The sequence below is a fragment of the Empidonax traillii genome, unplaced genomic scaffold (genome assembly GCF_003031625.1).
Source record: "Empidonax traillii isolate 1590-97213 ecotype Southwest subspecies unplaced genomic scaffold, ASM303162v1 scaffold278:size663781, whole genome shotgun sequence".
Classification (NCBI taxonomy): domain Eukaryota; kingdom Metazoa; phylum Chordata; class Aves; order Passeriformes; family Tyrannidae; genus Empidonax; species Empidonax traillii.
This window is the reverse complement of record NW_020955471.1, coordinates 464325-491068: the sequence shown is the minus strand read 5'-3', so window position 1 is coordinate 491068 and position 26744 is coordinate 464325. Positions and strand designations below refer to the sequence as shown.

General features: G+C 41.7%; 1 protein-coding gene across 5 annotated transcripts in view; it reads left to right on the top strand.

The window, feature by feature from the left end:
* Positions 1-7886: 7886 nt before the first annotated feature.
* BAZ1A (bromodomain adjacent to zinc finger domain 1A) overlaps positions 7887-26744 on the top strand; it is a 68123-nt gene continuing 49265 nt past the window's right edge. For 4 of the 5 annotated variants that reach the window (XM_027890157.1, XM_027890155.1, XM_027890158.1 and 1 more), the window contains exons 1-2: positions 8643-8862; positions 15752-16030. In XM_027890157.1, the coding sequence (XP_027745958.1) occupies positions 8750-8862; positions 15752-16030 (392 nt within the window). In that variant the 5' untranslated portion in view covers positions 8643-8749. Of the gene's footprint in view, positions 8012-8642; positions 8863-15751; positions 16031-26744 lie in introns of those variants that run through there. The other variant, XM_027890154.1, reaches the window with a different exon arrangement.

The window sequence follows — 26744 nt, the reverse complement described above, 5'->3', positions numbered from 1 at the left end:
CGAGCCCTGAGCACTCCCTGGAAGACGAGTCAGGCGAGCTACAAGGATTGTCCTAAAACGCCTGCTCAGCCCGCTCGGGTTAAGCTTTAACCAGCCGCCTTCTCCACAGGTGAGCGGGCGGACGCTCCGCCCGCCAGGAGACCACCCCTAATGGGCGGCTGAGAGGGGCTTCCCCCGTATCGCTGCCGTGACCCACGAGAGACCCCCGTATCGCTGCCGTGACCCACGAGGGCCCCGACCGCCCCCACGGCCGCCAGGGGGCGCGGGCCGGGGGTGCCAGGCCGGCTCCCACCCGCAATCCTGGGCCGATCCCTGACACCCGGACATGCCGTGACTCCCCCGTCCCGCACGGACACCGAACCGCTCGTGTTTTAGGCACAAAAGGCGTAGTTCCCAAAAGTGGTTTTTTTCCCAGATCCCACAGTTAGCGCCAAACTCCATGCAGATCCCACGGACAGGCCAGCCTGCGGAGCTGGTGCCCACCGGGGTGGCAGTGTCAATCTAACACTCACGTATAAATTAACGGCAGTGAATAAGAGTCCTCTGGCACATTTCCTCATTCATATAGTCGGACTGAGCTTCACCGGTGAGCTGCACTGCTTCTATTTGCTTCTGCAAAGCCGTTTGGAAAGTCACCACTCTCTGTAACCAGGTTTTATGTGAACCTTAAGAAGGATTCTTTGTGGAACTCGTCAAGAATCCAACCACCAGCACAGACCGGAGCTGTGTTTCCTGGCATACCTTTCTCTTTTCTCCTCCTGATTTTTCGTCAAATTGTCCTCCTGCCAGGAGATTCCTTAAGGCTGTGTGAAAGAAGCATTACTGGGGGTGGAGGGGAAGTGTTTTATTTCAACTTGTGTCAGCTGTTAAACATTTTTATCCAAGCATGTGTGCATGCAATACGCACAAGTATTAGATAATGCTGAGGTGGTAACTCCTTTTGCTGCTAAACTCTCATTTGCTCAATAGGCAAGAAATGGAGAATTGAGGTCATGCATATGCCTTACATGACAAAAACCTACCTATGAAGCAGGAATTTCAGTTTTGTCACAGAGGCAAAACACACCCACTCACAGACATAAGAAAACAAATTTCAGGGCAGTGATGGGAAGGCAGGGGCACTTTTAAACCTGATCTGACCTTTTAAACCTTTCTTCTTGGTACTGACTTTAGTGGGGGTACTTACCAAGATAACGTATAAAGGAAATTTCTTGCACACTTTCTCCTTGTTCTTGTTATCAGCTGCATTTCTTTCACTGGGCCTCAGATGAGTCAGCGGTAGTGAGTGTAACTGAAAGCATTTTTAAAAGTGGGATCTTACCCATTGCATCCAATAGGGACTAGGCAGAGGTGTAGGTGACCCTTTTTCTTGCCCTAAAGGAGGCTTGCAGTTAAAAGTAACTGTCTGATTTCTGGGGGACGACGCGGTGACTGGTATGCTGATTGAAGTGTTCCTGTCTCTATAAATGTAATTTTTTACAACTTTCTGTAATTATGGTAACTGATATGGTAAATATGTTAAAAAAAAAACCTGTAAAAATCAGCTACCATATGTAAATGATGCAAACTTCTAAAGTGTATTTTAGACAGAGGTATTCATACCAATTCAACTTTAAACATGGGTACATTTAGAGATGCATAATGCTACACTGAATAACTAGAAAATGTTCCTACAGAACAATAAACTAGGTGGATATATGCATTTTTGCAACTTTACGTCCACACCATGGTCTATAACTTCCATGTGTGAAGGTAGTCTTAGAATTGTAGACTCTTGCCTTTGCTTTCTTTCTAGGAACTTCTTGAATGACTGGAAATTACAACTGAAACAACTATTGGTTCTTAAGTTACAAGTTAAGGAAACTTTAACAATTTCATTCTATCAGTTGCTGTGCTAAATTGGTACTGGTAACAAAATGCTTTACATTTTCTTCCTTGCTATGAATGCTTAGCAACTGTATGGTAACAATCCTAATATCCTAATAACTTTCCAGCTGTCCTAAGTCTTCCAAAGCCAGCAATTTACCACCTTTTAAGTTTTTTTTCCTTTAGTTCTGCTCTATGTGAGTGCTTTATATAGCCAAACACATTTACAAGTGCCTGACTTTTAAGCAATGTAGAAATTCTGTCAGTATCTCACTTTCCCTTGGGTATGAGGTCCCAACATGGGCTTTGTGGACATCAGTATCCACATAAAACATGCCTGTCCCTGGATTTGTGGGAGCAGGGAGAATGATTGTGTGGGCTTGTGCCTTGGGAGCTCTCATTTCGGAGGACTTTCCTTGAGTATAGCATTCCCGTAAGGATTATATTCTGTGGCCATGATGCGGTATGGTTGGCTCCCCTTGAGCTGCAGAACTCAGCACCTCAAGCCTGGGTCACTCTGCCAGCACCTTGTTAATACAGTTATGGAAAAGTGTGCAGTGTCCTGCAAAAGCATGAAATCAAAACTGCAGCTCACTTCATAACCAGAGCAAACTACCGCTTTACTACCCTCATCTGTCTTGGCTGAAGTGGTGGCCAGGGTCTAAGCATGTGCTGAAGGATCGTGGTGGGGCTGTTCTACCTGTACACACCATGACTCACCCATGTGTTGTCAAGTGTGGAGACTACAGAGTCCCTGTTGAGCCAGCTACTCTTCTTCCAACTCTGCTCTTATTTGGCATCTACCATCAGAAGAGTGCCTGATAGTTAATCTATCTCTGCCTTATCTCTTAAAGCCTTCTGTGAGAGATGAGTAGCAGGACAGAAGAAAATAAGGTGAAGGCCAATGAGTCTCATATTAAATGGATAAGTAAGTCAGAATACTAGTCACAGGTGTGAATCATCACATTTGTTGAATGAACAACTCTATGAAAAGCCAACATGGTCTGTATTTGAGCAGATGTATACGCTTCAGATTGACTCATCACTGTAATCTTTGACGAAATAGCCCAGGTCAGCCACTGGGCCAACTTCTCTTCATGTGTTCCTCAACAGAAACTGCACTGCGTGGGATCATTTCAATATGCAAGAAGGGTTGTCTGATCTCAGTATTAGCGACCAGAAAAAAAAAAAGTTGGGACTGTATAGTCATATAACAAAATCATAAAGTAACATCCTTGAAATTATTTGTTCTACTCATCAGCTGTACAGAGAGGTGTTCAATTTAAGTAATTCAAATAAGATGGATGCAAACTTAGGTTAGTATTATGCAGTTTGAAAGTTCTCAATCTTAAATTTGACTGCATAAAGAATATCTTAATAATTCAGATCCAGGTTTCCAGCAGGCTGATGCAGGATATTGAAATCTATTGTAAAATGCCATACCTTACTCTAGTAACGACAATGTGCAAAAAATAGCAAATCCACCCATCATTCATCCATTCAAAATCCTTAATCAGTCACCATTCATTCTAAATATTGGTTAGCAATGAGAAATTCAGCATATTTTAGTGTCAGAAAATTACAGTAAGATCAATACTGTATATACTGTGCACTACAACTGTGAGAAAGAAAATGCAGTACCCAGCCTCTCAGAATTTAAGCTGATTTCAGAGACACTGTTAGGAAATGAATAGTGGTTTCACAACATCATTTTATAATTTTGTAACCAGGTTAGAGGCCAATCACACATGGTCATTGCCACAAAGTAGATAAGGTCAGAGATCCTCCCCACTAGAATAAAGTTATCAGTTTAAATACCTTTAATAGTATTTTCTGAGAAGGGAAAAATAGGGTATGATTAAAGTAAACTTTAAAGGAACATATCTCTTAATTTCTGGAGTTGCACAGAAATTAAATATGCAATATCCATGAAAAGCAGTGGGAACTGTATGTCTAAATCCTATTAAACTGTGGAAAAAAAAAAAAAAAAAGGACATGGAATGCCTTTCCATAGAATAACTCCAGTGATATAACAAACATCTCCATGCTCCCCAAGGGCTTGGTTGAGGGATGGGCCCTGCTGTATTGGGTGTTCTACAACCTCAACAAGAGCCAAACCAGACCCCAATCATGACTTCCTGCCCTCCATGATAGCAACAGACCCAACCATTATGCCTGCATTTGCAACTGTGGAATGCCTGGGTTAATTCTTTTAAGAAACTACCTAAACATGTGACCATGCAAAAAATTCACTGACCACAGGGATTGATTCTTTACCTTTATTTGTGACTTGTGAAAGCAACAAGTGATGAATGCATCCAGCAGTGGCAAAATAAGGAATGTCCTATCCTTGTGATTACAGAACTGCTTAGAATGAAAGAAACATGAAATGCTTGGGAAAAATCATCTGCGTATCTCTTCTGTGGGTTTTTTTTGACTGAAGTATGTTATTTATAAGTGAGTATGTTATTAAACACTGAACATAGCGCTTTACAGCCAGTAAAAGACAATAGACCAAATGTTACTGTTACCCACAGCTGGAGTGGATTGATAAAACCAGCACAGTGTCTTTGCTCACATAAAGTCTAAATAAAGATATATGATCAAAAGAGTAAATTGACTGAGCAAAGTGACAGAGAAAGGGCAAAAGGTGAAAAAAAGCTATATTGGTAAATTATAAAATGCCTAATTGAATAAATATTTTGCTGGGTGCCCGAAGCTTTAAAAAAGTGATCTCTGTTTTGTTTGTGTTAGGGAAATGAAGGTTTTTCCAAACAGTGTTTGGATAGAAAAGGGATGATACTATTCCCCAAAAATCTACCTGGTGCATTAAAATGAGTCAACACTCACATATGTGTTATGCCTCTCCTTTTTTATATGTTCCAGTCAACTGGGAAAAAGGTAGAGATTATTGATATCATGTCATTTGACAGAACAACTCACTAGCAATCTATCATTTACACATTTTACATTTATCTTTTCAACCATATGTTTTTTACAAAAATTAGAGTTGAGAAACTAGCATGCCATTCAAGGTCCAAGGATGTTCTTTATGAAGATATCCAATTAATTTTTTCTCAGACTTCAGTCAAACCCTGAGAGAAAAAAGTGGCAACTCTGGAGAAAAAATAAACAAAAAAGCAAGAGAGCAAGTGGCAAAACACACTTTACAAAAATACTCTCCCAGTTGCATGATAATACAATAATACACTGTTCCAATTATATGATTTTGATAAACATTAGTTATTCCAATATAATTTAAAGTGTGGATTTAAAGTGACAATGCTCTAGCACATTATTGCATATGCTCTACTTGTTACAGAATAATAGTCATCTGTGGAATTATTTGGTAGTGGATATAGTTGAATAGATATTTTGGAATATCTGAATAGATATTTTGGAGCATCTTTTTGTAAAGCAGTTCTTGGTCATTTAAAGACAGGAAGAGATAGGGTAAAGAAGGAAATCCCCAATACTGGAAGGAGCCAATGAGAAGAAAGACAAAATTTTCAAATTGTGGGGAGCTTTGGAAGAGCAGCTGGGGTGGGAGCTACCCCAAGCCTGGGCCAACACTGTCCCTAGGAAATTGTTCTACCCTTGTAAAGCATAGAGACCAAGTGTTTTGTAAGATTTTATGTTTCCAAAACAACTATTTTTAAAGTTCTGTGAATGAGAACTGCAGTTTCCCTGGCTCGGGAACTACATTTACTATGGGTGTTAGAGTGTAAGTCAACTTTTAAAAAGAAAGCAGCTTCATTTTTGTTGCTTTGTGGCAAAATCCACATCAACAACCCCACTGAATGTCATAAATAATCCCATTCTAGCATCTTGAATCAAAACAATACTTTCAATGATGTGTTAAAAAGTCCCAAATTATTTTATTTAAACACAGTGTTAAAATACAATAAATATGCTCATGGAAGGAAAGTAAGCATTTTCTGCTGTCTCAGAATCAATTTCCATTGTATTCTCAATACCCACTTAGTAGACATTAGCTGGTGTCATAAAAACTTGTTCTAGGTTCTTCTGGCCTTACTGGGAGCAGAATCAGAGCCTGGACTCGTGGATTTTAAAGAACAAAGGTGAAAACTAAATGAACTGCTCCTCTGTGTCCTAAGAACATGAAAACACAGTGCAACCCTATTACTTAGTGAGGATCTGTTCACTGGAAAATCACTGAGGGAATAATGAGGGGGGAAGAACAAGAGGAGGAGGAAAAGGTGAGAAGAGAAAGAGGGCAAGAGAGAGCAAAGAGGAAAAGAGAATTTGCTTTTGATGTCACAGTTCTATCAACTCATGCATTTTTCATGGATACCAACTAGTGCTAAAATAATGCTGTGCTGACAATACGAGCATGAAAAAAAGCAGCCAAGCTCCCAAACATCACGATACTGGCTTAAAAATAATGAGATTTAAAAAAAAATTGAAATTGCTTTTCTTTCACCTCTAATTTGTAAGCCTTTAAGTTTGTGTATTCCAGCATTTCTCTCAAACTTAAGATTTAGGAACGTAACTATTTTTAATGAGACCCGAGGTTCCAATTTAATCGCATCTGCTGAAGAACTAGAGCTTAAACCAAAGCTAAGTGTTGCAAAATCTCACTGTAATCATAAGAGCTGGCAACACCAAATGTCATAACCATGGCATACTGTACTGTTTTGATGCAAACTGGACTAAAAATTACCAGATGTTAGATACAAGTGCATTAATACAAGTAGCGTTTTGCCCTTTGCTAGAAAGAAATTAAAAACTGAAAGTGAAGCCAGCTGATAAATGAAAACAAACTGGTAGAGCTCAGGAGTTAGCCTGTTTTGTAATTTAGGCTTTGTAAACTTTACTAGAGGAAGTGAACGTGAACATTTCTCAGTGCTTTTGATTAAAACCTGATCACTTTTTAGACAAAGTAATTAATGGATTGTATGTAAACGTTCTTTTGGGTTTTAGTCACACATACTACAGCAGTGCCGATCACCACCTTTACTTGTGGAAGAAAACAAACCATGCACAGGTGGAGGAAACAACATGGGATCTTTATTTGCAGGAATGGCATTTTAAGTTGTAAAGTTAAATTATTTAAATATCAATCCTCAGATATTATTGACCCCAATAGTTCTATGAACTTTCTACAGTTATTCTGTAGATTTTTCATATAAGCACTGGATTTGGTGATGATGAGCTAGAATGGATGTGGACTCTGTAGTTATTATGTCTTCAAGCTGGCTAGCACTCTTAAGAACACAACTGAATTAATACTCCAGTTTTAATTACCGATGGCACAGTAAATGCGTTAGTGTTGAAAAAATAAAGAGGTGAAAAATTAATAGACTAGTAAGACCGTTTAGTGACATTTTCGGTGAACTGGAAAAAAAATGAAGCAATGCTAAGGGGCCCACGTACAACCCTTGCGCTCATCTTAATTACATACAATCTCACTTTCTGCAAAATACCCCCGTACGCGCTGACAGCACTATGGTTCGGGGACTGTAACCGCGAGAGGCACGTCCCCGGCGCTGCCCTGTCAAACGCCGACACTGCCGTGGATCAGCCCTGCAGGAGACGCGCCGGGACCAGCGCTCGCAGGGCAGGTACCAAGGGCAGGGAGGGATCGCCCCAGGGACGAGCGGCAGGCGGGCTACCCGGGGTTGGTGGTCGCACAGCTGCTCGGCGGCTCCTCGGCGCCGGCTGGGAACGCCGGTGGCAGCGCCACAGGCTCGGCCGCCCCGCCGAGCCATGACCGCCGAGCCGGGAACGCCGAGCTTGTGTTGCCCACAGCGCGGCCGGCAGCGCCCCACGGAAAGAGCCGCCTTTGCCCCCGCGGGCAGCCGGGCTGGGCCCACCCCCCGCACTGGAGGTCTCCGGCTGATAATTCAAAAATGGAGGATGCGCCCTCTCAGCCATTAATTAATAATGTAGCTCGCTGTCTTCCTGTGTGACACACGCTGGAAGGCACCGAGCGGCCAATAAAGATGTAGGGGAGAGCAGGGGAAGGCTCCTCCCCGCAGCTCTTCCTGATTGAGGGCTTGAAGAAGTAGATCAAAAACTTCCCAGGACCCGGAGGGGGGGGCTGAGGAAAGGGGAGAAACGCGGCGAGGGGGACCACGTTGCGCACCGGCCGAGCACTGAGCGCAGTCTGCGGCCGCACCAGGTGGGCAGGAGGGGAGGTGAGGGGAGGGAGCGGCGCAGCCCCCGCTGGACAGGCCGGAGGCCGGGCTGCCCCCGCGCCGCGGCCGCGCTGTCCTGCGGCGGCGGAGCCCGGCGGCCGCTGGGCCGGGCCGGGGCGACGCGCGGGGCGAGAAGGGCGCGGACCCCCGTCAGGCAGCGACCTGGCAGGAAGGGAAGGAGGAAGATAAGTGGTCGGCGCTGCCCCTCCTGGGTGTTTGCTTTGCGGGGAGGAGGAGGAGGCGGAGGCGGCGGGGGAGTGGAAGTTGGTGTCCAGCCCGGCGTGTGTGGGTCAAAGGCGGGGGAAGGGGGTGACCCGGGGGCAGGGGAGCCGCGGCAGACAAAGCAAGGCCGGGGTATCCCCGAGCCGAGCACGTTGCGCGGCTGGGGCGGGGGTTGCCGCCTCCGCCCGCCGCTCGGCGTCATGGCCCCATTGTGAGGCGGGCGGAGGCGGAGGAAGGTGCCGCCGTTGGTCCGCGCGCAGTCCCAGGCAGGCAACGGCGTGTCGGGCACACAAAAGGCTCCGCCGCCGCCGCTCCGGCTCGCTCCTGACCCGGCTCCCCCCGGGAGGAGGGACACGCCGGACCCCCTCCCTCCTCCCCGGGCCGGTGGGCGCCGTTGCCTTGCTTACTCCCTCCCTCCGTGTTTTTTTTTTTTTCTTTTCTTTATCCCCCCCATCTACTGAAGCTGATCCTGGGGCAGGAAGAGAGCCGGGAGCGGGGCGATGCCGCTGCTGCACCGAAAGCCCTTCGTGAGGGTGAAGCCCCCCGCGGACCTCCGGCCGGACGAGCGCGTTTTCTACTGCAGGGTCACTAACGAGATCTTCAGGAACTACGAGTAAGCGACAGCCGCGTGTCGGTGTCCGCGTCGGTCCCTGCGTCGGTCCTGTGCACCCCCCGCGCTGCGGCGGCGGGCAGGGAGCTGTTCGAGTCCCCAGCTACTCTGACACCTGGGCGGGCGGGGAGGGAGGGAGGGAAGGGGATTCCCCGGAACGCCGCGGGGAGCTCTGCCGGGGGGTGTGAGGGGGACCGCGGCTGGCGCCGAGCCTGTGCCCTCCCGAGGGGGGTGGGGGAGAGAGGGCGGATCTCTCGCCCGGGGCAGGGGGAATCCCTGTCCCTCCTCAGCGGGGGTACCCCGCAGCCCCCTTCGCCCAGGGGGAAGGAAGGCAGCCGGCTCCTTCCCCCCCTCCCGCCGCTCCTTCGTCGGTGTCGCCCCAGCCCCCGCCGGGGAAGTGAAAGTTGCGCGTGTGGGAGGCGGTGGGCCGTACCGAGCGTCTGCCGGGCCCGGGCTCTCCCTCCCGTCTGCCCCCGCCGGCAGCCGCGTGTCGGCGGCGGACGGCGCTAGGCCGCCCCGCGGAAGGGGCCGCGCCGGGCCCGCGTCCAGGCGGCGCAGCGGGGCCGCCCGCCCGCCTGGCATGTGCCGGTCGCCCTATTGTTGTGGTGACGGCCGGGCGGGGGGCGCCGGCTGCCCGGCCCGCTGGGCTCCCCGGCCGGCTCCTGCTGCGCTTAACCCCTTGCTGCCGGCCCCGCCGCGCCGCCTCGGGCCGCGCTCGCCCCGCCTCCGCGGGGAGCCGGTGGCTGACGCGGTTGGAAATGGCCGGCGGGCTCGGCCGGCGCGGAGCTCGGCCCGGGCCGAGTGCAGGGTCGCTGCACCTGTCTGGGGGTCCCGCAGCGGGAGCCGTCCGCCCCGGCTGGGCGGGCGAGTGGCACCGCCGGGAGTTAAACCGGCCTGAAACCCAGCGGGCACACCTGTCCCTTTAGGAGCTCTCTTTCTAGAGAGGCTTTTATCGCTCTTCCCGTCCCTTCTTTTTTTTCTTCTCTCCCCCCCCCCCCCCCTTTTTTCCTCTTCTCCGTGTGAAAAAAGCCCAGTGGAAATGGTGAAATTCCCGTTAACGGTTGAAGGCGGATGGCACGGGTAGTCCCTAACTTGCTGCCGCTCACTTCACTGCTTGTAGGAACAATGGACCGAAAGTATTTAGCGAAACGTTTTTCAAAGCCGATAAATTACGTGTTTTCACCCCCGGTATGATACAGCACCATCCCCACCTACAAAAAGGCCCCCGCATCCAAACTCTGCTTTTTTTAAAGATGTGCAGACTAACGAGATTAAATCTGAAATGCTTTTCATTTGCAGCGTATGAAATTAAAGCACACCTAAATCTTTTTCATGTTTAGACTTGTTTTTCTTACTCAAATACACTGTGCTTAATAAAATTTTAACGAAGCTGGATTAGGTAACTTTGAAGGGTGATGCCTTACTGTTTCCTGGACTGTATACTCTAAGGAAGAAGAGGGGTGTTGAATATGCTGTTAGGAGTTTTGTAAGGAGTATTTTCATTATAGGGCATATAAGAACCTAAGAGGGAAGATCTGACAGCCTCCTGTTTCTATAGGAATTAAGTTCCCTTCCCCCAGCTTCTGATATTTTGAAAGCTGTTTTTCTGGTTACAATTACTATTATCACATAATTAGGTGACTCTAATGTTGTTTGACATTGCACTGAAATATGTTTTCAGGTGCATGTAGTTGTACTAAAATTTCAGCATTAAAAATATCCTTTTAAAATGTCTTTCTGTTCTTAAAGGATTTGGTGAATATTTTAAGTACCGTGACAGGCTTATTTATACTACAAAGGTGTTGTCACTAAAAGTATGAAAGACCAAATTTGTTATTTAACCAAAGTTCATGAATTAAGGGGTAAATTTAGACATGTTCGCACAGGCAATCTCTAGAAATGTCAGTAGGTGGTTAGCTCAGAGGTCAAGCCTTAGAATATGGTATTTGGGAAAACTGCAGAAAACTGCTATGCTTGTGTTTTGTGTATATGAGGTGGAGTGGTGTTTTTTGTTTGTTTGGTTTTTTGTTTCTTTTTTTTTTGTGGTATGTTTTTGTTTTTTTTTTTTTTAATTCTTTTATGGCTTTTTTGTTAGGTGGGGTAAAATTGGTGCTTTGGATTGAAAAGCATGGTGTTTTTTACTTAGCAAAGTGTTCCAGCACAGTTGGATAGAAAGTTTAAGTTAATGTTAGTTGTTTGTGGCATAATCTGCTGGAGAACATAGGGTCATGTTTCAGAAAGTTTTAAAGATGCTAGTCCTTGTCTCTGCTGGTTACGGATAACTCATAGGTAATGTCTTCTGAAAATTGCATTTCCTATTTCCTAAGGGCAATTAGATTATTAAGGATAGGGAGGGTCCATTTCTTAAAAATTGTATTAGCTGTTTCATGAAAGAAAACCATCGTCTAAATTGGGCTTCTCTGAATCTACATTTTGAGGGGAAAATTTAAAAACTACAGTCTAATAGGGCAGGTGGTATAGATACATGTGGTAACCTGAATTCACCCCTTTGATCAACTATATGAATGCTTTTAATTAGTACAAACAGTTAAGACTCCAGTTGTTTTCTTGTTTGTTTTTTTGTTGGGTTGTTTGGGGGTTTTTAACAGAGCCCAAACTTACTGTTGAAAAGCTGCTTTCATGTCCATGTCAGCTTCAGTAGAGATGAATAGAAATCATACATTAGTATTACTCTTCTCTATATAAGAAATGGTTATGCTAATGTGAGAAGAATTTGGCAAGACTAGTATTTTGTAAAGTGACTTTCCCGTTAAGAATGTATTTCCTTTTTAATCTGAAATACAATTGCGCATTTTTGTAATCCTTTCAAAGCAGGGGGGCAGTGAAGAGGCAATGTTCAATTGTATGTATCATAAGTAACGGGAACTGGGGGAACTGATGATGTATTCCTGGTCAGAGGGACAGACCAGCAATGGGTCTCCGGAGCCATAATAGGAAAAGCAAGTACGGCGCTGCATGAGATGTATGGGATGCATGAGAAACACATTAAACCAGTGGGATGTTACCACCAGCCTTTGACATCTTGTCTGTGAAAGTTAATAGCTGATACAGATGTGTAGAAAGTCTTGCTTGTAAGACAGTTTGAAAAAGAAAATGATGATTAGTATAGGTACAGTGGTGGGAATGTTCTTCATTCTAGGACATAGGAAGAGGAGGAAGAGTAGTTTTGTATCTTCAAAACTTACTGAAACTTCTTTACAGATTGGCCTATGGAGTTCTTGTTACAGTCAAAAAGAGATTCTGTTTAAAAGGCTAAGAGTCATTAGTTAAATTAAGTGAATTTTTTGTTTTCTTGAAGAGAAACTCATAATTTTAAATATATTCATTAATGCATAATTAACCTGTAAATATTAAGGAATAAATGTATTTGTCATGGTTTTTTGCTTGTTTGTTTTGTGCATTGTTTGTTATATGTATTCTTGACCACTTCAGGCGACGAAGAGTATAAGAAAACTCTGTGTTCCAGAATGGTAAAGTTGGTTTTCTGTGATTACCCTCCTATGATATCCTAAGTGAGTTGTTCTTAATATATGCTAAGAAAATGAATGAAAATAAGAGGTTTGAAACAAGTGTTCTTGAAGCACACTAAAAATGCAATAAATCTTGGACCTAATGGAAATACTTGGTTAGTTCAAGCGAAAGATATCTGTAATTTCTAGGTTGGATTTTTGTATCCATTGTAAGTGCAGTCAGCACAGACATTGCAAGTAATTTATTTCTAGCTTCTGTTAATTAACTGCCTCCAATCAAATACCTACTGAGTAGCAGTGTTAAACTACTACTCAGTGATTTGCTGATAATTTTACAGTTTGCCTTACCTTGCATGGAAAATAAACTAATGTAAATGAAAAGAGGCATCCATCTAAAAAGTCAGCATTAATTACTACTACGAAGACAGCTTTTAGTCTCTGCTCCTCGAATAGTTGAGCTCATGTGGACATCACCAAGGTGGTCGCAGTCGCGTTTGACTCCTTGCAGGCAGATGCGACTGTGCAAGTGAACTTTGTGGATATATTTTGTATGAACTTCTTGCTCTGTGTTGTCAACAGTCACAGAGATCTTGAACCAGCAAAGAAGCCCCAAAGACCATAATACCCTAGAAAAAGATGTAAATAAGGCTTCACATTTGATGTAGCAGCAGATGCTCTTGCTGTTGTGAATTTAAGTTGAATGTAGACTATGATCAACGGCATTATTACTCTTCAAGTAAAGAGAAAAGGTATCACTGCTGCTGCTACTGTTCTCTTGGTTTGGTAGCTGTTGTGTCTGCTCTTTGTCAATCATTTTGTAATAACTAACGTGCACTAGAGAGAGACAGGGACAGAATACTACCAGTAACATCTATACTATTGGGATTTTGTTTTCTCTCTCAAACCAAGTTAATTTTGATGTGCTGTTGGTAATGATAGCTAAAGATAAATAATGCTTTCAAAATCAAATATAATTTCTTTTCACGCCATTTCTTTTCTTCCCTGTAAATTCACAGGGGAAATATCCACACAAAACAAAAGAGGAAATGAAGGAGAATGAAACTAGATACACAAAGTACTCTTGTATGCAAATGGAACATGTTTTCTTCAAATATGTTTCAGTTAAAATATAGCATTTTGCTTGTAATAATCATCGATTAAAAAATTTTAGAGAGGGGTTTGTAGTTGGGGAGTTTTTTGTTTTGTTTGTTAGGGTTTTTTTTAGGTTTTTCTCTCCCTTAAGTTCAGTGCTGTTGCTTTAAATAGCATGACTGCCTGGTGTCCCCTCACAAAGAATAACAGCAGCTCTTAAAGGGACACTGTCAGTGTCAACCTCTGTCTCTCCCTCCTTCTCTGATGTCTCTCTCTGCCTTTTTTTCTTAACCTTTACTTTCATAATTTTTGAAAAATTATATTCTGGTACATTTTATAGTTTCTCATTAGGGCATTTTTCTCTTTCCTGGCTAAAGGTAATAATCAAGAACCTCTTTGGTAAGTGAGACACAGAAATATTTGTAGATACATACAACTGCATGACGATTTGTGTAACTGATACTTTATCCATTGAATAGCCAACCATAAAAATTATTTTTCGGTCTAATACAGAAGTATTGAAATGTAGGGCAGGAAGAGACCTGAACAGATCATGTTTTATGTATTAGATCACTTCACAAAAAAACCCAAACCAAACCCACAAAACAGATTTCTGTCTAACCTGTTCTTTTAAAATGTTTTAGTAACTATACGATAAAGATACACAGTGAATGACTGACAGCCATCTGTTCTTCATATGCTGAAGAATAATTTATCTTATTCTCTCTCCTTTGTTCTCATTTTCTTGTTTAGAGTAAGCAAGCCCAGATTATCCATGTACTGTCAGATATATTAAGTAGATTCGGGTCATATAAAAATCTGAATTTTTGTAGCTATTAAATATTATTCACATAATATATCTCTTCCTCTTCTGTCCTTTTCCCCTCCTCGCAACTGATGTTCTTCCTAAAGCATATCTCACTCAGAGGAATCCTGTGCTCATACAGAAAGGATTATCTGAGCCAAGACCCTTCATTGTCCTCAATCTGGAATTTCCATTTTCATTTATAAAATGTTATGGTTCATCTGTCCATCTGCAGTGAACATTGTCATCTGCATCAGTGTCACTGATGAACGTTTGCCAGCTTGAGTTTGCAGGAAAAAACTCAGTGTGAACTGTCCAACTCTCTAGCCCCATTAAGAAAACTTATTTGAACAGTTCTGTCCTTTTAAAAATGGGAACACTGTGGTTTGGTTTAGTTTTGTGTTTGGTGTTTTTTTTTTAAAGGTATGAAACTTCAGTATACATATCTCATGTAGCATGCAGATTCTGAAAGGACTGTGTGTCTGCCTTGAAATAGCTGTGTTAGACTGATACAAGGCAAAACAAACCTGAGTTTGTTGTGTTCTGTGTTGTGTAGTCATCAGTATGAGTCCATGAAGATTTGTAAAGTAAGGCAAATAGAAGCATTGTCTGAACTGGGGCATATTGAAAGACTTCTCTGCTGTCCAATCACTGATCAATAGTATATCGTATATTTTAACACAGTTTTGCGAACAGCTACCTCATTGTCTTCATCTAGAAACTGTTTTAACAAACTGCTGTTTTTCTGATACCTGTCAAAAATGGACAAATACTAACTAATGAAAGCTCTTCTTTCTTGATTGCAGCATAATAGCTAGCAAGCAAGCCATAACAACAATGTAATTTTAGCATCAATTGGAAATACATGAAAGGAGGAGAATCAGTGTTTACTAATGGAACAAGGGAGGAGAAGAATCTGTAGGAAAAAAATAGTTCAGTACTTTTTCTAAGAGCTATACAAACACTGAAGGAATAAAAACTATTTAGAGAACTACTTGACATTAATTTTTTACCTTTTCCATCTTTTCATTGGTGAGTTAAGGCACTCAAATCTGAAACTTATTCAAGTTGCAACATGTTTCTGTGATCTTAAAGTTATTTCATGTTTGTACAGTTTTAGACGCTCCTCTTGCAAATATTTATGGAAATGGAGGGGGATGTGAGTAGGATACGACACCTATTAAACTCAGTGTGATGATTATTACTATGCATAAGGCTTCTTATATGTGAATATTTGTTTGCAGCATTTCTACATCTTGATGCTGTTACTGCAGTCTGTAATGAGAGGAGACTTCAGTTTTACAATAGCAATTTACCATGCCATGGCTGAAAAGTGGCAGATAACCCTTGATTATCTACAACTTGTACAAATGGTTTTGCATTTCAGACTTCTAAAAAATACTTACAATTTGCTGCTGTTTTAATTGTTAGCAAGTGGAAAATCTTAGTCAGAACTCAACTGTTTTCTTTCTTTCTTCCCCCTCCTGCCTTTCTTTCTTTTCAGTGATTTTTTTGAGCGCACTATTCTCTGCAACAGCCTTGTGTGGAGCTGTGCTGTCACAGGTAAACCAGGACTCACATATCAGGAAGCACTGGAATCAGAGAGGAAAGCCAGACATAACCTTCAAAGTTTTCCAGAGGCACTTGTCATTCCAGTTCTGTACTTGGCCACCCTTACCCATCGCACCCGACTTCATGAGATCTGTGATGAAATCTTTGCTTACGTCAAGGATCGCTATTTTGTTGATGAAACAGTGGAAGTAGTTAGAAATAATGGTGCAAGGTAAGTATATTGAAAAATAAATACTTCTTTCTTTCTGTTTAGTGTGGGTGGGTTTTGTGTGTGCGTTTTTAAACCAAAACCAAGGGTAATAAGCTCTATTAAATATACCAAGAGTGAGGTGTGATACTTAGGCGATGATACTGTTACTGCTCTTCCCTAGGTTGATTAAGAACAGTATTGTGTTGCTGTGCTTGATATCTCTGTCCTAAGCTTTGAAGCAGTTGTGGAGAGAGGGCAGTGCTCGCACGTCTTGACATTGCGTGTTTTTTGGTCTGTGTGATGGATTTGCAAAGAAATGTCAGTTGTTTGATGTGAGAAAGGTGGGCTGTTTGTAGAATGAGATTTCATGAGAAACTAACGGAAGGTATGAATTGAAAAATTATATGACATTTTTGATGAATCATTCAGCATGAATGGCCAAACTATTGAAAACTTAAAATAATTGATAAAAGTTGGATTTTTACTTTTCAGGGAATAGCAAAAATTGAGATTACATTCTCAGAGAAATTGGGAATTAATTGTAAAATGTTTGTAATAGGTGATTTAGCGTGATGGGTCTTTTTCACGCTCAGTGTTATGCTTACTGTTATACTGGTGTATATATTGCAAGTGTTCTTATTGTTATCTTAGACTGATTAAAAACTTGGAAGAATTTTGACCTTCAGATGCTTTCTTTCTCATATCATTGGTGCATATGCTCTGTAGTATAAATAAGCTTGAGTTTTTCCATAAAGCAGCTTCTGGGAGAGGTCTGGAAAAGGTCCGTGTTTTGTCTAAACGAATTTACAGCTTTGTCTAAATGAGTTTACAGTTTCACCTAACTGAGGTTTAAAATGGGAAAAACTTAAACATGTTCAACCTGGAAAAACCTGCAGAATGGGTGTTAAAGCTTTTGTGTGTTCAGCTGTTGCTGGTGGGTTTTTTAATTGTTTGTTAGGGTCATTTTGATTTTTTTCAGGAGGAAGGTGACAGCTTACATTTCAGAGTAGAAGAGATTTCTGTGGATAGCCTGATGTTTAGTACATAATCTGGTCTTTATTGCGTGATAGGAGTGGGCTGGTTCAAAATGGTCACTGGAGAACAATTATTCTGTGTGAGTTTTTGTAGTGGCTGATACAGATATTATTGATGGCAAATTTTGTACTACACCAGGAAGAAAAATCTGTTGATACACTGCAGGAGACAAGTTGTAAGGAAATTTGTATGAGTATGTACAAAAGGTCAGTGCTTGGTAGGAAAGCTTTCCATCTCTTGCCTGCTCTATTCCTTTCAACCACTGAAGTCCCAGTCTGCAAAGACAGGACAGGAACTTCAGTAAAGTTACTGCTTTCTGTACGGAAAACCTACATCCAAAGTTTCTTTCTGTCTTTCTCATCTTTATACCTGTCAAATGAATAAACTGAGGTTACCACTAGTATTACAGTCACTTTGCTTAGAGAATAAGGTGTTCGTTGTTTTTTGGTTTTGGTGTTTGTTTGTTTGTTTTTAATTTAGAAACATGAATATTATGAACTCTCAGTATGGTTCAGGTGTTGGTTTTCATTTGCTCAATGAGACGATTTAGTTTTCTATCTTGAAAGATGCTGTTAGTTTCCAAACTAATAGCAAAAAAATTGTTTGTTCTTCTAAAACTCCCCCCCTCCCCGAATAGCTCTTCTATTACTTTTCTAAACTATTTGCTAAAATATTTACCTGTACGCATTGTAGTTCTTCAAAGCTGTTCAGGTAAAGTTGTGATATGATTCTCTCATTACGATAGTACTGTAATTTTTTTTACCAGTGTTCAATTCAATCTTCTTGGTTACTCAAAGTTGTGTTGAGATACATATCTAACAATTTTGTGTTTATGTTCCACTTTCACTAATCTATTTCACTAATACTATTGATAGTATATAAGCTAAATTTCTTAAGCCTTTGGGGTGGTCTGGATACCATTCAAAAGATATAAGTTTCAAATAAAAATTTATTTCAATAAAAAATTAGCCTGCTAGAGATTGGATATTTTAAACTATTTTAATTAATATAGATTATTTTATATAATATATTATATTTATATTATATATTAATTAAAATTAATATTTTAACTATTTGAAATATTTTAAATACATAAGTATTAATTGGTGCCTGGTAACATGAAGAATGAAAAACTTGCCTTAGGTGATTGTATGCCACTGATATTCAAGACAAATGTGTAGCAGAGAGCTAGTTCAGACCTTTAATACTGAATCTAGGAAACACTGCAAATAGCTTAGTAATGTGGAGGGGGAGGTATTTTTACGCTTAAAGATACATAATTAAAGGTTATAAAGTGGGAGGAGGTGAGGCATAGTTTTTCATCTGCTCAATTATCAGTTGACTTTGACCTGTACTTTGAGGTACTACATTGGGGATTAAGTGTACCAACTCATGTTACTTGCACATAATATGGCTTTTCAGCAGACCTGTTTGCATGTGTTTGTCATGTGTAGCTATGCTTTTGTGATTTCTTTTTTCTAGCAGAAATATTGCAGTCCATCTATAGTGTAATAGCTTCCTATGAGACCAACAGAATTTGGTAGATCATGAAAACCCAGTTGTTTTGTGGTGGTGTAAACTCTTCCGCTGCTTTTATGTATAAAGTTTTCTGCACGCATAATGTCAGGATCATTTGTTTCCCGAGCTCTGTGCATCATTTAATGCAAAGCCTACAACGTAATGCATGTGTAACCAGGGGTTGCTTAAGCAATTTAAATATTGATATTTTTTAACTCCTAACTTTGCATGTGTGATATTCTTGTAGATAGATTGTTTTGATGCAGTTTCCTGGATTTTGAAGAAAGAAAATGGGAGAGAACCCAAACACTAGAAGGGTTAGCATTTTGGCTTAATATAAATGTTTTTATCTTGAGCATATGAAGTAGTCTTATAGTACTGTGAGCAACAACAGATGATCTGGAAAGAGGAGATGGCAAGTGGTTTCTTCAGAGTCTAGGTGGACATTGTTTTATTCAGCTGTATCAAACCTGTGTGTTCTGGTTGTGGCAGTGTCTGATGCCCCACTATGTTGTCTGGTCTTTCAGCTCTTCTGGTTTATAGTGTTTTGTTGTGCTGCTTAGTTTTGACTTTTGCTGCTTCTGCCTTGTTACTGAGGTCTGGCAGGAGGAACGCAGGAGAGTTTGGGAGATACTCCATCTTCCTGTTGTTTTGGTATGTGTGGTATCTTCAACAGCGTTTATCAACCAGAAATAAATTGCAGAGAAAGCCCCCCCAGCACTATGATATGACTTTCTCAGGCAGTCTCTGGAAGTGATGCATGCAATTTGGTAACCTGGTAGAAGCAACAAGGAGATAATTCTCCTTGCTCTTTAACCCTTTCAGGTGATTTATTGATTAAAAATGGCCAGCTTTCTTGGTTTGTATGTGTTCAGCTTTTCTGGCCAAACTGCCTCTGACTTCAAAGTGGCGGCTGTGTTATGCTTTAAAACATGAGGTGCTTGGATTTCCATTTAAAGAACTGCAGGAGTGATGTAACAATGTTTTCCTAGCACTGCCTTCAGAGAAGACAAAATTACTATTTGAAACATCAATCAGAAACATCATAGAATATATATATATAAAAATTAGTCTCAAATTAAGTTTGAGTTGCTAAAGAATCGAAACCAGTTGACACTGTAAATATTGTTATTTAGAATGTCAAGTTGCACTTTAAGGAAAGTAATTTATTGAAAAAGGGCATGGAAATTGAGATTTTGTTGGGGTGGAAAATTAGAGCAATATTTCATAATTAATATGTAAAATAAACAGCTAATATTTTAGCTCATACTTTGTTGAAGCAGAGGAAAAATGTTGATCATATTGGAATTGCTTCCTATATTTGCACTTCAGAACTGAAAGTTTAAGACCCATGTACTTATTGGTCTTTCAATTTTCCCCAAGGACTGGCATCTCTTGCAGTAAATGGTCCATTTGTCACTGAGTTAGTACTGCGTTTGTTATTGGTACGTAAAACTGATTTTCAGCATCTTGACATCTGAAGTCAGTTACCCGAAAGCTGGAATTATGTGGTATGGAAGGCCTACCTGAAATAATAACCTCTGTGGTATGGAAGGCCTACCTGAAATAATAACCTCTGCTAATGCCTCAGACATACCAAACAAAAAACCTTCAACAACCTAACTCACTCAGCAGTAGGACCTGTTCTTTTCCGCTGGAGATCAGCAGCGTGCTTTTTGATTTTTATAATTATTTAATTTGTTGGAGGAAAAACTAGATTTAAAGCATGTGTAAACAACCAATTGTGATTTAACATCAGTGTTCTGAGTCTGGGTGCTATCATAAGAAATTATGTCCATCTTTATTAGGATATAAAAGTGAGCAGTGTGATAATTAGTTAATTAAACTGTAAGGTTTCAGTCTGACTTGAGCAGTGAGGAGATCTGAGGTTTTACATTTGACAATTCTGCTAGCTCTTCAGTTCTCCCTCTTAAAAATAACTTATGTGATGATGTCTTCCTTTCCACACAGAGGTTGGGGCACAACCAATTGTTACCCATCAGTCAGTATGGCACTTAACTAAAAAGTCAACCACTTAGAGACTGAAATAGGTTTCTTCAAGGTCAGTGTATGAGAAGGAAGAAATCATACAGAATATGTCAGGTACAAAAAAAAAAAAAAAAAAAAAAAAAAAAAAAAAAAAAAAAAAAAAAAAAAAAAAAAAAAAAAAAAAAAAAAAAAAAAAAAAAAAAAAAAAAAAAAAAAAAAAAAAAAAAAAAAAAAAAAAAAAAAAAAAAAAAAAAAAAAAAAAAAAAAAAAAAAAAAAAAAAAAAAAAAAAAAAAAAAAAAAAAAAAAACATTTTCATTGAATTTGACCACTAGATGACACCAGTGCAGAAGAATACTTGCTTAGTGTCTGTGAGGAAGCAACACCAGAATGCTTTTAAAAATGAACCTACTTGCAGAAGTAGTAGACGAAGTTCCCTGTTAGGGAGATTGCTGCATCTGATTGTGCATTTATAATAGGTTAACATCCTTTTTCTGCTTTGACTGATCTGATGTTGACCATTGCCAAGCTGCAGGAAACAGATAATCACAGAGCAACCCTGCCTGCAAGTTAAACTTCTTTTTTTAACTCATCAATTGTTTGGCTGGTAACCCAGTGCTTTAGGACTGTTCATAGTGGATTAACTGCTGCATTAGGCCAATTAAAAGATTTGCATACTGTTTTCATCTCTGTAAGTCTTAACTGGGACACAGGAAGCATGTTGCTGGTCATGACTGATATATGTATATGTAGCTGATAGGGAGTTAGGATGGCAGAAGATAACCCTTGTAAGAGAGAAGGTTATAGCTAATTTTCCAACTTTTTCCATTCAAACTAGCAACAAGGTATTACTCTCATATATATGTAGTTGTCTTCTGAGCTTTAAGGTCAGTAAATATAAGATTACTAGGTAGTAAGTGACTAAGTGTCTGCTATGTTTAGACTCTAATGAGTTACAGCAAATTTAAATTATTAATTGTAGTGTGTTTTTTTTAGTGGGAAGGCTTAAGCATAAGTTCCTGCATAAAAATAAAGTTTCCTACTTTATTTTGAAAGGTAAATTTGAATTCCAGTAGCAAAATTAGTGTGGTGCCTGTGAAACAGCATCTCTGACAGTACTGGAGAGCAGCTTGCTTATTCACAGAGCAAGTACAGTTTGTGTTCTCCCAGCATAGCAGTTTAAGGATCGGTGAACTCCTAGCCTGGAAAAATCATGCTTAAGGAATTCTCTTTCCATTGCCCTTATGTCCTTTATGATATAAATATATTTGTTTTATTGACTAACTAATAAATATATTTGTATTTGACTAGTGGAAGCTATGAGATGATGATATGTGAAAAAGAATCTGCAACTCCTTTCTTATAGATTATTGAACAGCTTTTACAACAGTTGGCACTGCCAGTCCCTGTTAGCTGTCATTTCTGTGCACACTCTCTACTTTTATAACTATCAATTTAAAGATACAGGTTTTGGTTTGTTTCTTTTAACGATTTATTTGGTTTTAATCTGTACAATGATAAGAACTGAAGTCTGGGCAGTCAAAATGATGCATATACCAGTGCAGTGCTGTCCTAATTCCACAGGAGACAGTTGATGCAGCTAGTCTGTACATAGGACTCTCTTGTCCTAAGCAAAACCATGGTTCTTATTAGTTTCTTTGAAGCATACAATCTTACCTATAACTTGGCAGACAAATGAAGATACTAAAACTCGAAAGCAACAGCTGAGGAAGCCATTGTGCATAAACCCTGTCTCTTTGTTGGGCTTTTGTTTTATGTGTGTATTAAACTGTACCAGTTAGCTTAGTAAAAAAGAAGTCACTTATTCCCTCAGATCTTGTCTCTCTTTTATCTCTCTAATTACTTGCAAGCATATGAGAACTGTTAGGACAAGGATATGAGTTACTGCACTTACCTGACATTTACTTTTTAAAAACTAAAAGCTGACAAAACAGAACGAAGCTATAGCTTTTTGGTACTTTTTAGTACTTGTTACTATAGCTTCTTTTATTACTCTTTTGGGGTTATCTGTATTCAACTCACTTTACATACTATTAGGAAAGATGTACTTTTTTAATTTTGGCATTTGAAAAACTTTGCTCTCATTTGTGTGTCTTAATAATTGAATTTTCTTTTGCTTCTGACTCACTGATCACTGGGTTTTTTATTTTAAAACTTGGCCTCAAAGTATTGCAATGTTCCCCTACCGCCCCATTTGAAACAGCTGTCTGCATCCAAAGGATGTATCTTGTCTGCTCATTGTAAAGCATACAGAGGCACATTTGTAACTTATCTGGGCCTTCAGGGTATCTTGGGTTTTTGACTTCAAATGAGGACATAGCAGAGTGCCAGACTATTATATCTATCAAGGTAATGGCCAGTCTTCGCGAACGAAGAACCGGGGAAGGTCTTTACACCTTCCAGCCTGCGCATTGGATTTTTTAGGTGAGACACAGTGTGCGTGGAACTGAGCCCACCCTTTAATCCTGAGGTTCATCTGCCGGGGCCAGGCGAGCTTGGACGGTGGCAGCGAGGTCCTCAGGACGTAGATGGATTGCCTTACAGGGCTAACGAGCTCCATCTGCCCGGGGAGGGGCCCCGACCGGGAATCGAACCCGGGTCTCTGCGGTGACAGCACAGTGCCTTTCCTCTAGACCATGAGGGGCTCTCATCTATCAGCTATTGACTATTGACTATTAGCACTAGTCGTATCAAAAGCTGGTGTGCAGAACACTTGACGACCTGTGAGACGTGGTCTCTTCTCACAGCTTCTCATACCAGCTTTGGCTGGATGTAAAGGCCTACTCGGCTTTTGGGAAAAACTTTTTTTGAGAAGTGAAAGTGTGCCAGTAATTGCAGGGTTGAAGTTTTCACTTGATATCTTGTGATGGGTGGTTTTGGCCTGTTACGTAGAGGAATGTAGCTTGTCTTCCTCCTCTTTAAATTGTGTTCTTCTACTGCTCCAGCAGTGGTAGATAGAGATACCTGTTTTTCCTGCAACTCATAATAGCTTGTGTACAGGTCTTTAAATTGCTGAGCTGAATAAAAGAGAATTTGGCAAGTAAGTTATACTTACCCTTTTCTTGGATTACTCTCCTCTTACAGAGGAACTGGAGAGGCTGAGGAGTACCAGGGAGTATGAGAGAGAAATAGACTGGTGGAGTTACACCAGTCCTTTCCTGAGAGAAATGCAGTGGGTGAAGCTCAGCAAGCATCAGAGGAACCCTGGCACTCTCACCATTAGACAGAAGGAGGGGACATCAAAGATTAGGGTCAATGGAAATAGGTCCCTGTTTGGGGATATAGGAGAATCCCCTCCCAGCCTCCCTTGCCTTCCCAAGTGCCCTTACGGAGTAGGTATGAGGCTCTCAAGGAGCAGGCAGATAATGGAGATGAAGGTCTATCTGGGGGCTTGCCTGGAAAAAGTTAGTCAACCAGTCAGATCACAGCTTCAGGTGTTAAGAAAGAAGGAATGGTAATTGTTGTAGGTGACTCCCTTCTAAGGGGAACTGAGGGTCTTGTACGCCAAGCAGACCCATCCCACAGGGAAGGCTGCTGCCTCCCTTTGAGAGTAACAGGTGTTATCAGGAGACTCCCTGGATTAATTCAGCCCTTAGAATATTACCCACTTCTTACTGTCCAGGTTGGCAGTGATGAGGTTGATGAGAAGTCCTAGGGCAATCAAAAAGGACTTCAGAGCACTGGGATTGACTGGTTGAAGAGGCAGGAGGGGACAGGTGGTGTTTTCCTCAATCCTTTTGGTGACAGGGAATAATGCTGAAGGGAATAGAAGAATGCACCTGATCAACTTGTGGCCGAAAGGCTGGTGCCTTGTTGGAATTTGGGGTTTTTTTTCTGACCATGGGGTGTTTTATACAGCACCAGACCTGCTGGAGACAGATGGGTTTTGCCTGTCCAAAAGGGGAAAGAGGATTCTAGCCCGTGAGTTGGTGGGGGCTGATTGAGAAGGCTTTAAACTAGGTTTTAAGGGGGAGGGAGAAAAGACCAGACTCTCTAGAGATGAGTCTGTGGGCTGCATGCCAGTATTGGGACTGAAATCAGTAGCCCAGCTGAAGTGCACTGCACTCTGCTAGCTCTGGAATGTGTAAGCCATGCTTGAACACAGTCTTACGGAGATGAGCCAGGGAATCCTAAGGTATTAGAAGCCAACAGGGAAAGACCAGAGAATTATCTCAAAGGAATTAAGGTTGTTCCTCCAGGAAGGTGACATGGCTGACAGCCCTGCTGATGTGCCTTTACACCAAAGTACTTAGCATGGAAAACAAACAGGAGGAGTTGGAAGCTGCCATACTGCTGGAAACCTACAACCTTGTTGCCATCACTGAAACCTAGTGGGACAAATCCCATGACTGGAATGCAGCTTTTGGTGGTTACATTCTGTTCAGAAGAGATGGGAGGAAGGAGAGGCTGAGGGGTTGCCTTCTACGTCAAGAGGTGGATTGAGTGTGAAAAGCTATCTTTGAAGAACAACTCTGAGCAGATCACAAGGCTGTAGATAAGAATCAGAGACTGGGGCAACGAAAAGAAGTGAGTGGTTGGTGTCTACTACAGGCTCCTGATCAAGGGGAGCAAGAAGCCTTCTTGCTCCAGCTACAGGAGGCATTGCACTTGCAGGCTCTTGTCCTGCTGGAGGTCTTAAACCATCCCAACATGTGGTGGAAAAGCAGTGCAGCAAGCTGTAGGCAATCCAGGAGACTCCTGGAATGCAGGGAGGATAACTTCTTAACATCAGGTAGTAGACAGCCATAACTGAGGCAACGCAATACTGGATCTGAGAGTCATCAACATAAGAGAGCTAATTGAGGACATCAAGATTGGAGGCAGCCTGGGCTTCAGTGATCATGCATCGGTGGAGTTTGTAGATCTGAGGAATGTGGGTAAGGAGTAAAATTAGGCCCCTGAACTTTAGGAAAGCAAGCTGCCAGCGCTTCAGGGGGTTAGTCAGTGGGATCCCCTGGGAGACTGTCCTCCGAGACAGGGGAGTGGAACAGAGCTGGCAGATCTTGAAGGAATTCTTCCATAAAGCACAAGAGCTATCCATCCACAGGAACAAGAAATCAGGCAAGGAAGGCAAGAGACTGGCATGGCTGAGTGGGGAACTGCTGGTCAAACTAAAGGGAAAGAAGCAAATGCACAGACAGTTGAAGCTAGGAGAGGTGACGTGTGAAGAGTATAGAGATGAAGTTTGGTTGTGTAGGGATGAGGTGAGGAAGGGCAAGGCAAAGCCGGAATGGAACCTGACAAGGGATGCAAAGAATAACAAGAAAGGCTTCTACAAGTGTGTTAATCAGAAAATTAAGGTCAAAGAAGGTGTAACCCCCTGATAAACAGTGCTTAAAAACTGGCAGAAATGGATGAGAAGAAGGCTGAGGTACTCAAACTTTTCTGCCTCAGTCTTCTGTGGCAACCTCTCTTCCCACACTTCTCAAGTGGATGGACAGCTCTCCCTTCTCTTCCGTCTGTGGCCAGTATTTGCCTCTGGTACGTGCTCTAGTTTAATCAGTGAGCTCCTTGAAGTAGCTGATATGACACAAGGTTACCAGCTCTTCACATTGGGTTATGGATTTTTGGTTGTTTTGGTTTTTTTTATATCTTCTTTTCTTTGGATTTTTTGGTCAGGTAGTTGAATTCAATGTAATGGCAATCAATAAATGATACTGAGTGCCAGAGCTACAAAAAGCAACCACCATGCCATCTGTGTGGCTGGAAGGAATGGCAAGGGAAGATTTCCTCCTTTGGTGTGGGAACTATTGTAGAGCAGCAGCCTGAGGTGACAAGTGCAGTTTGCTTTTTTACACCTACAGCATGCCTCTTTCTGATCATTCTGGGCGTGACAAGGTTCAGTCAGACATTAAAGTTTTCTGCTAGTTGCACTAAGCTGCCACAGTCTCTTGTCTTTTGCCCTTAGATTGCTGGAGTCATGTTCTTTTATGTGTGCAACTGACCAGGCCTACACAAAATTCATGGAAATTAATGGAAGTTCTCAGGTTTCTTTTTCATTTGAGAGAGAAGATAAACTGATATTTTGAAAAAACTACATCAGTGATACCACCTCTGGCTTTGTGTGGAAAAAAATTTGGGCTCCTGTGTTGTTCTTTCTTAAAAACAAACAAACAAAACCAAACTACCCCCCCCCCCCCCAGATTTAATCATAAGGCCAAGCACTTATTGGAG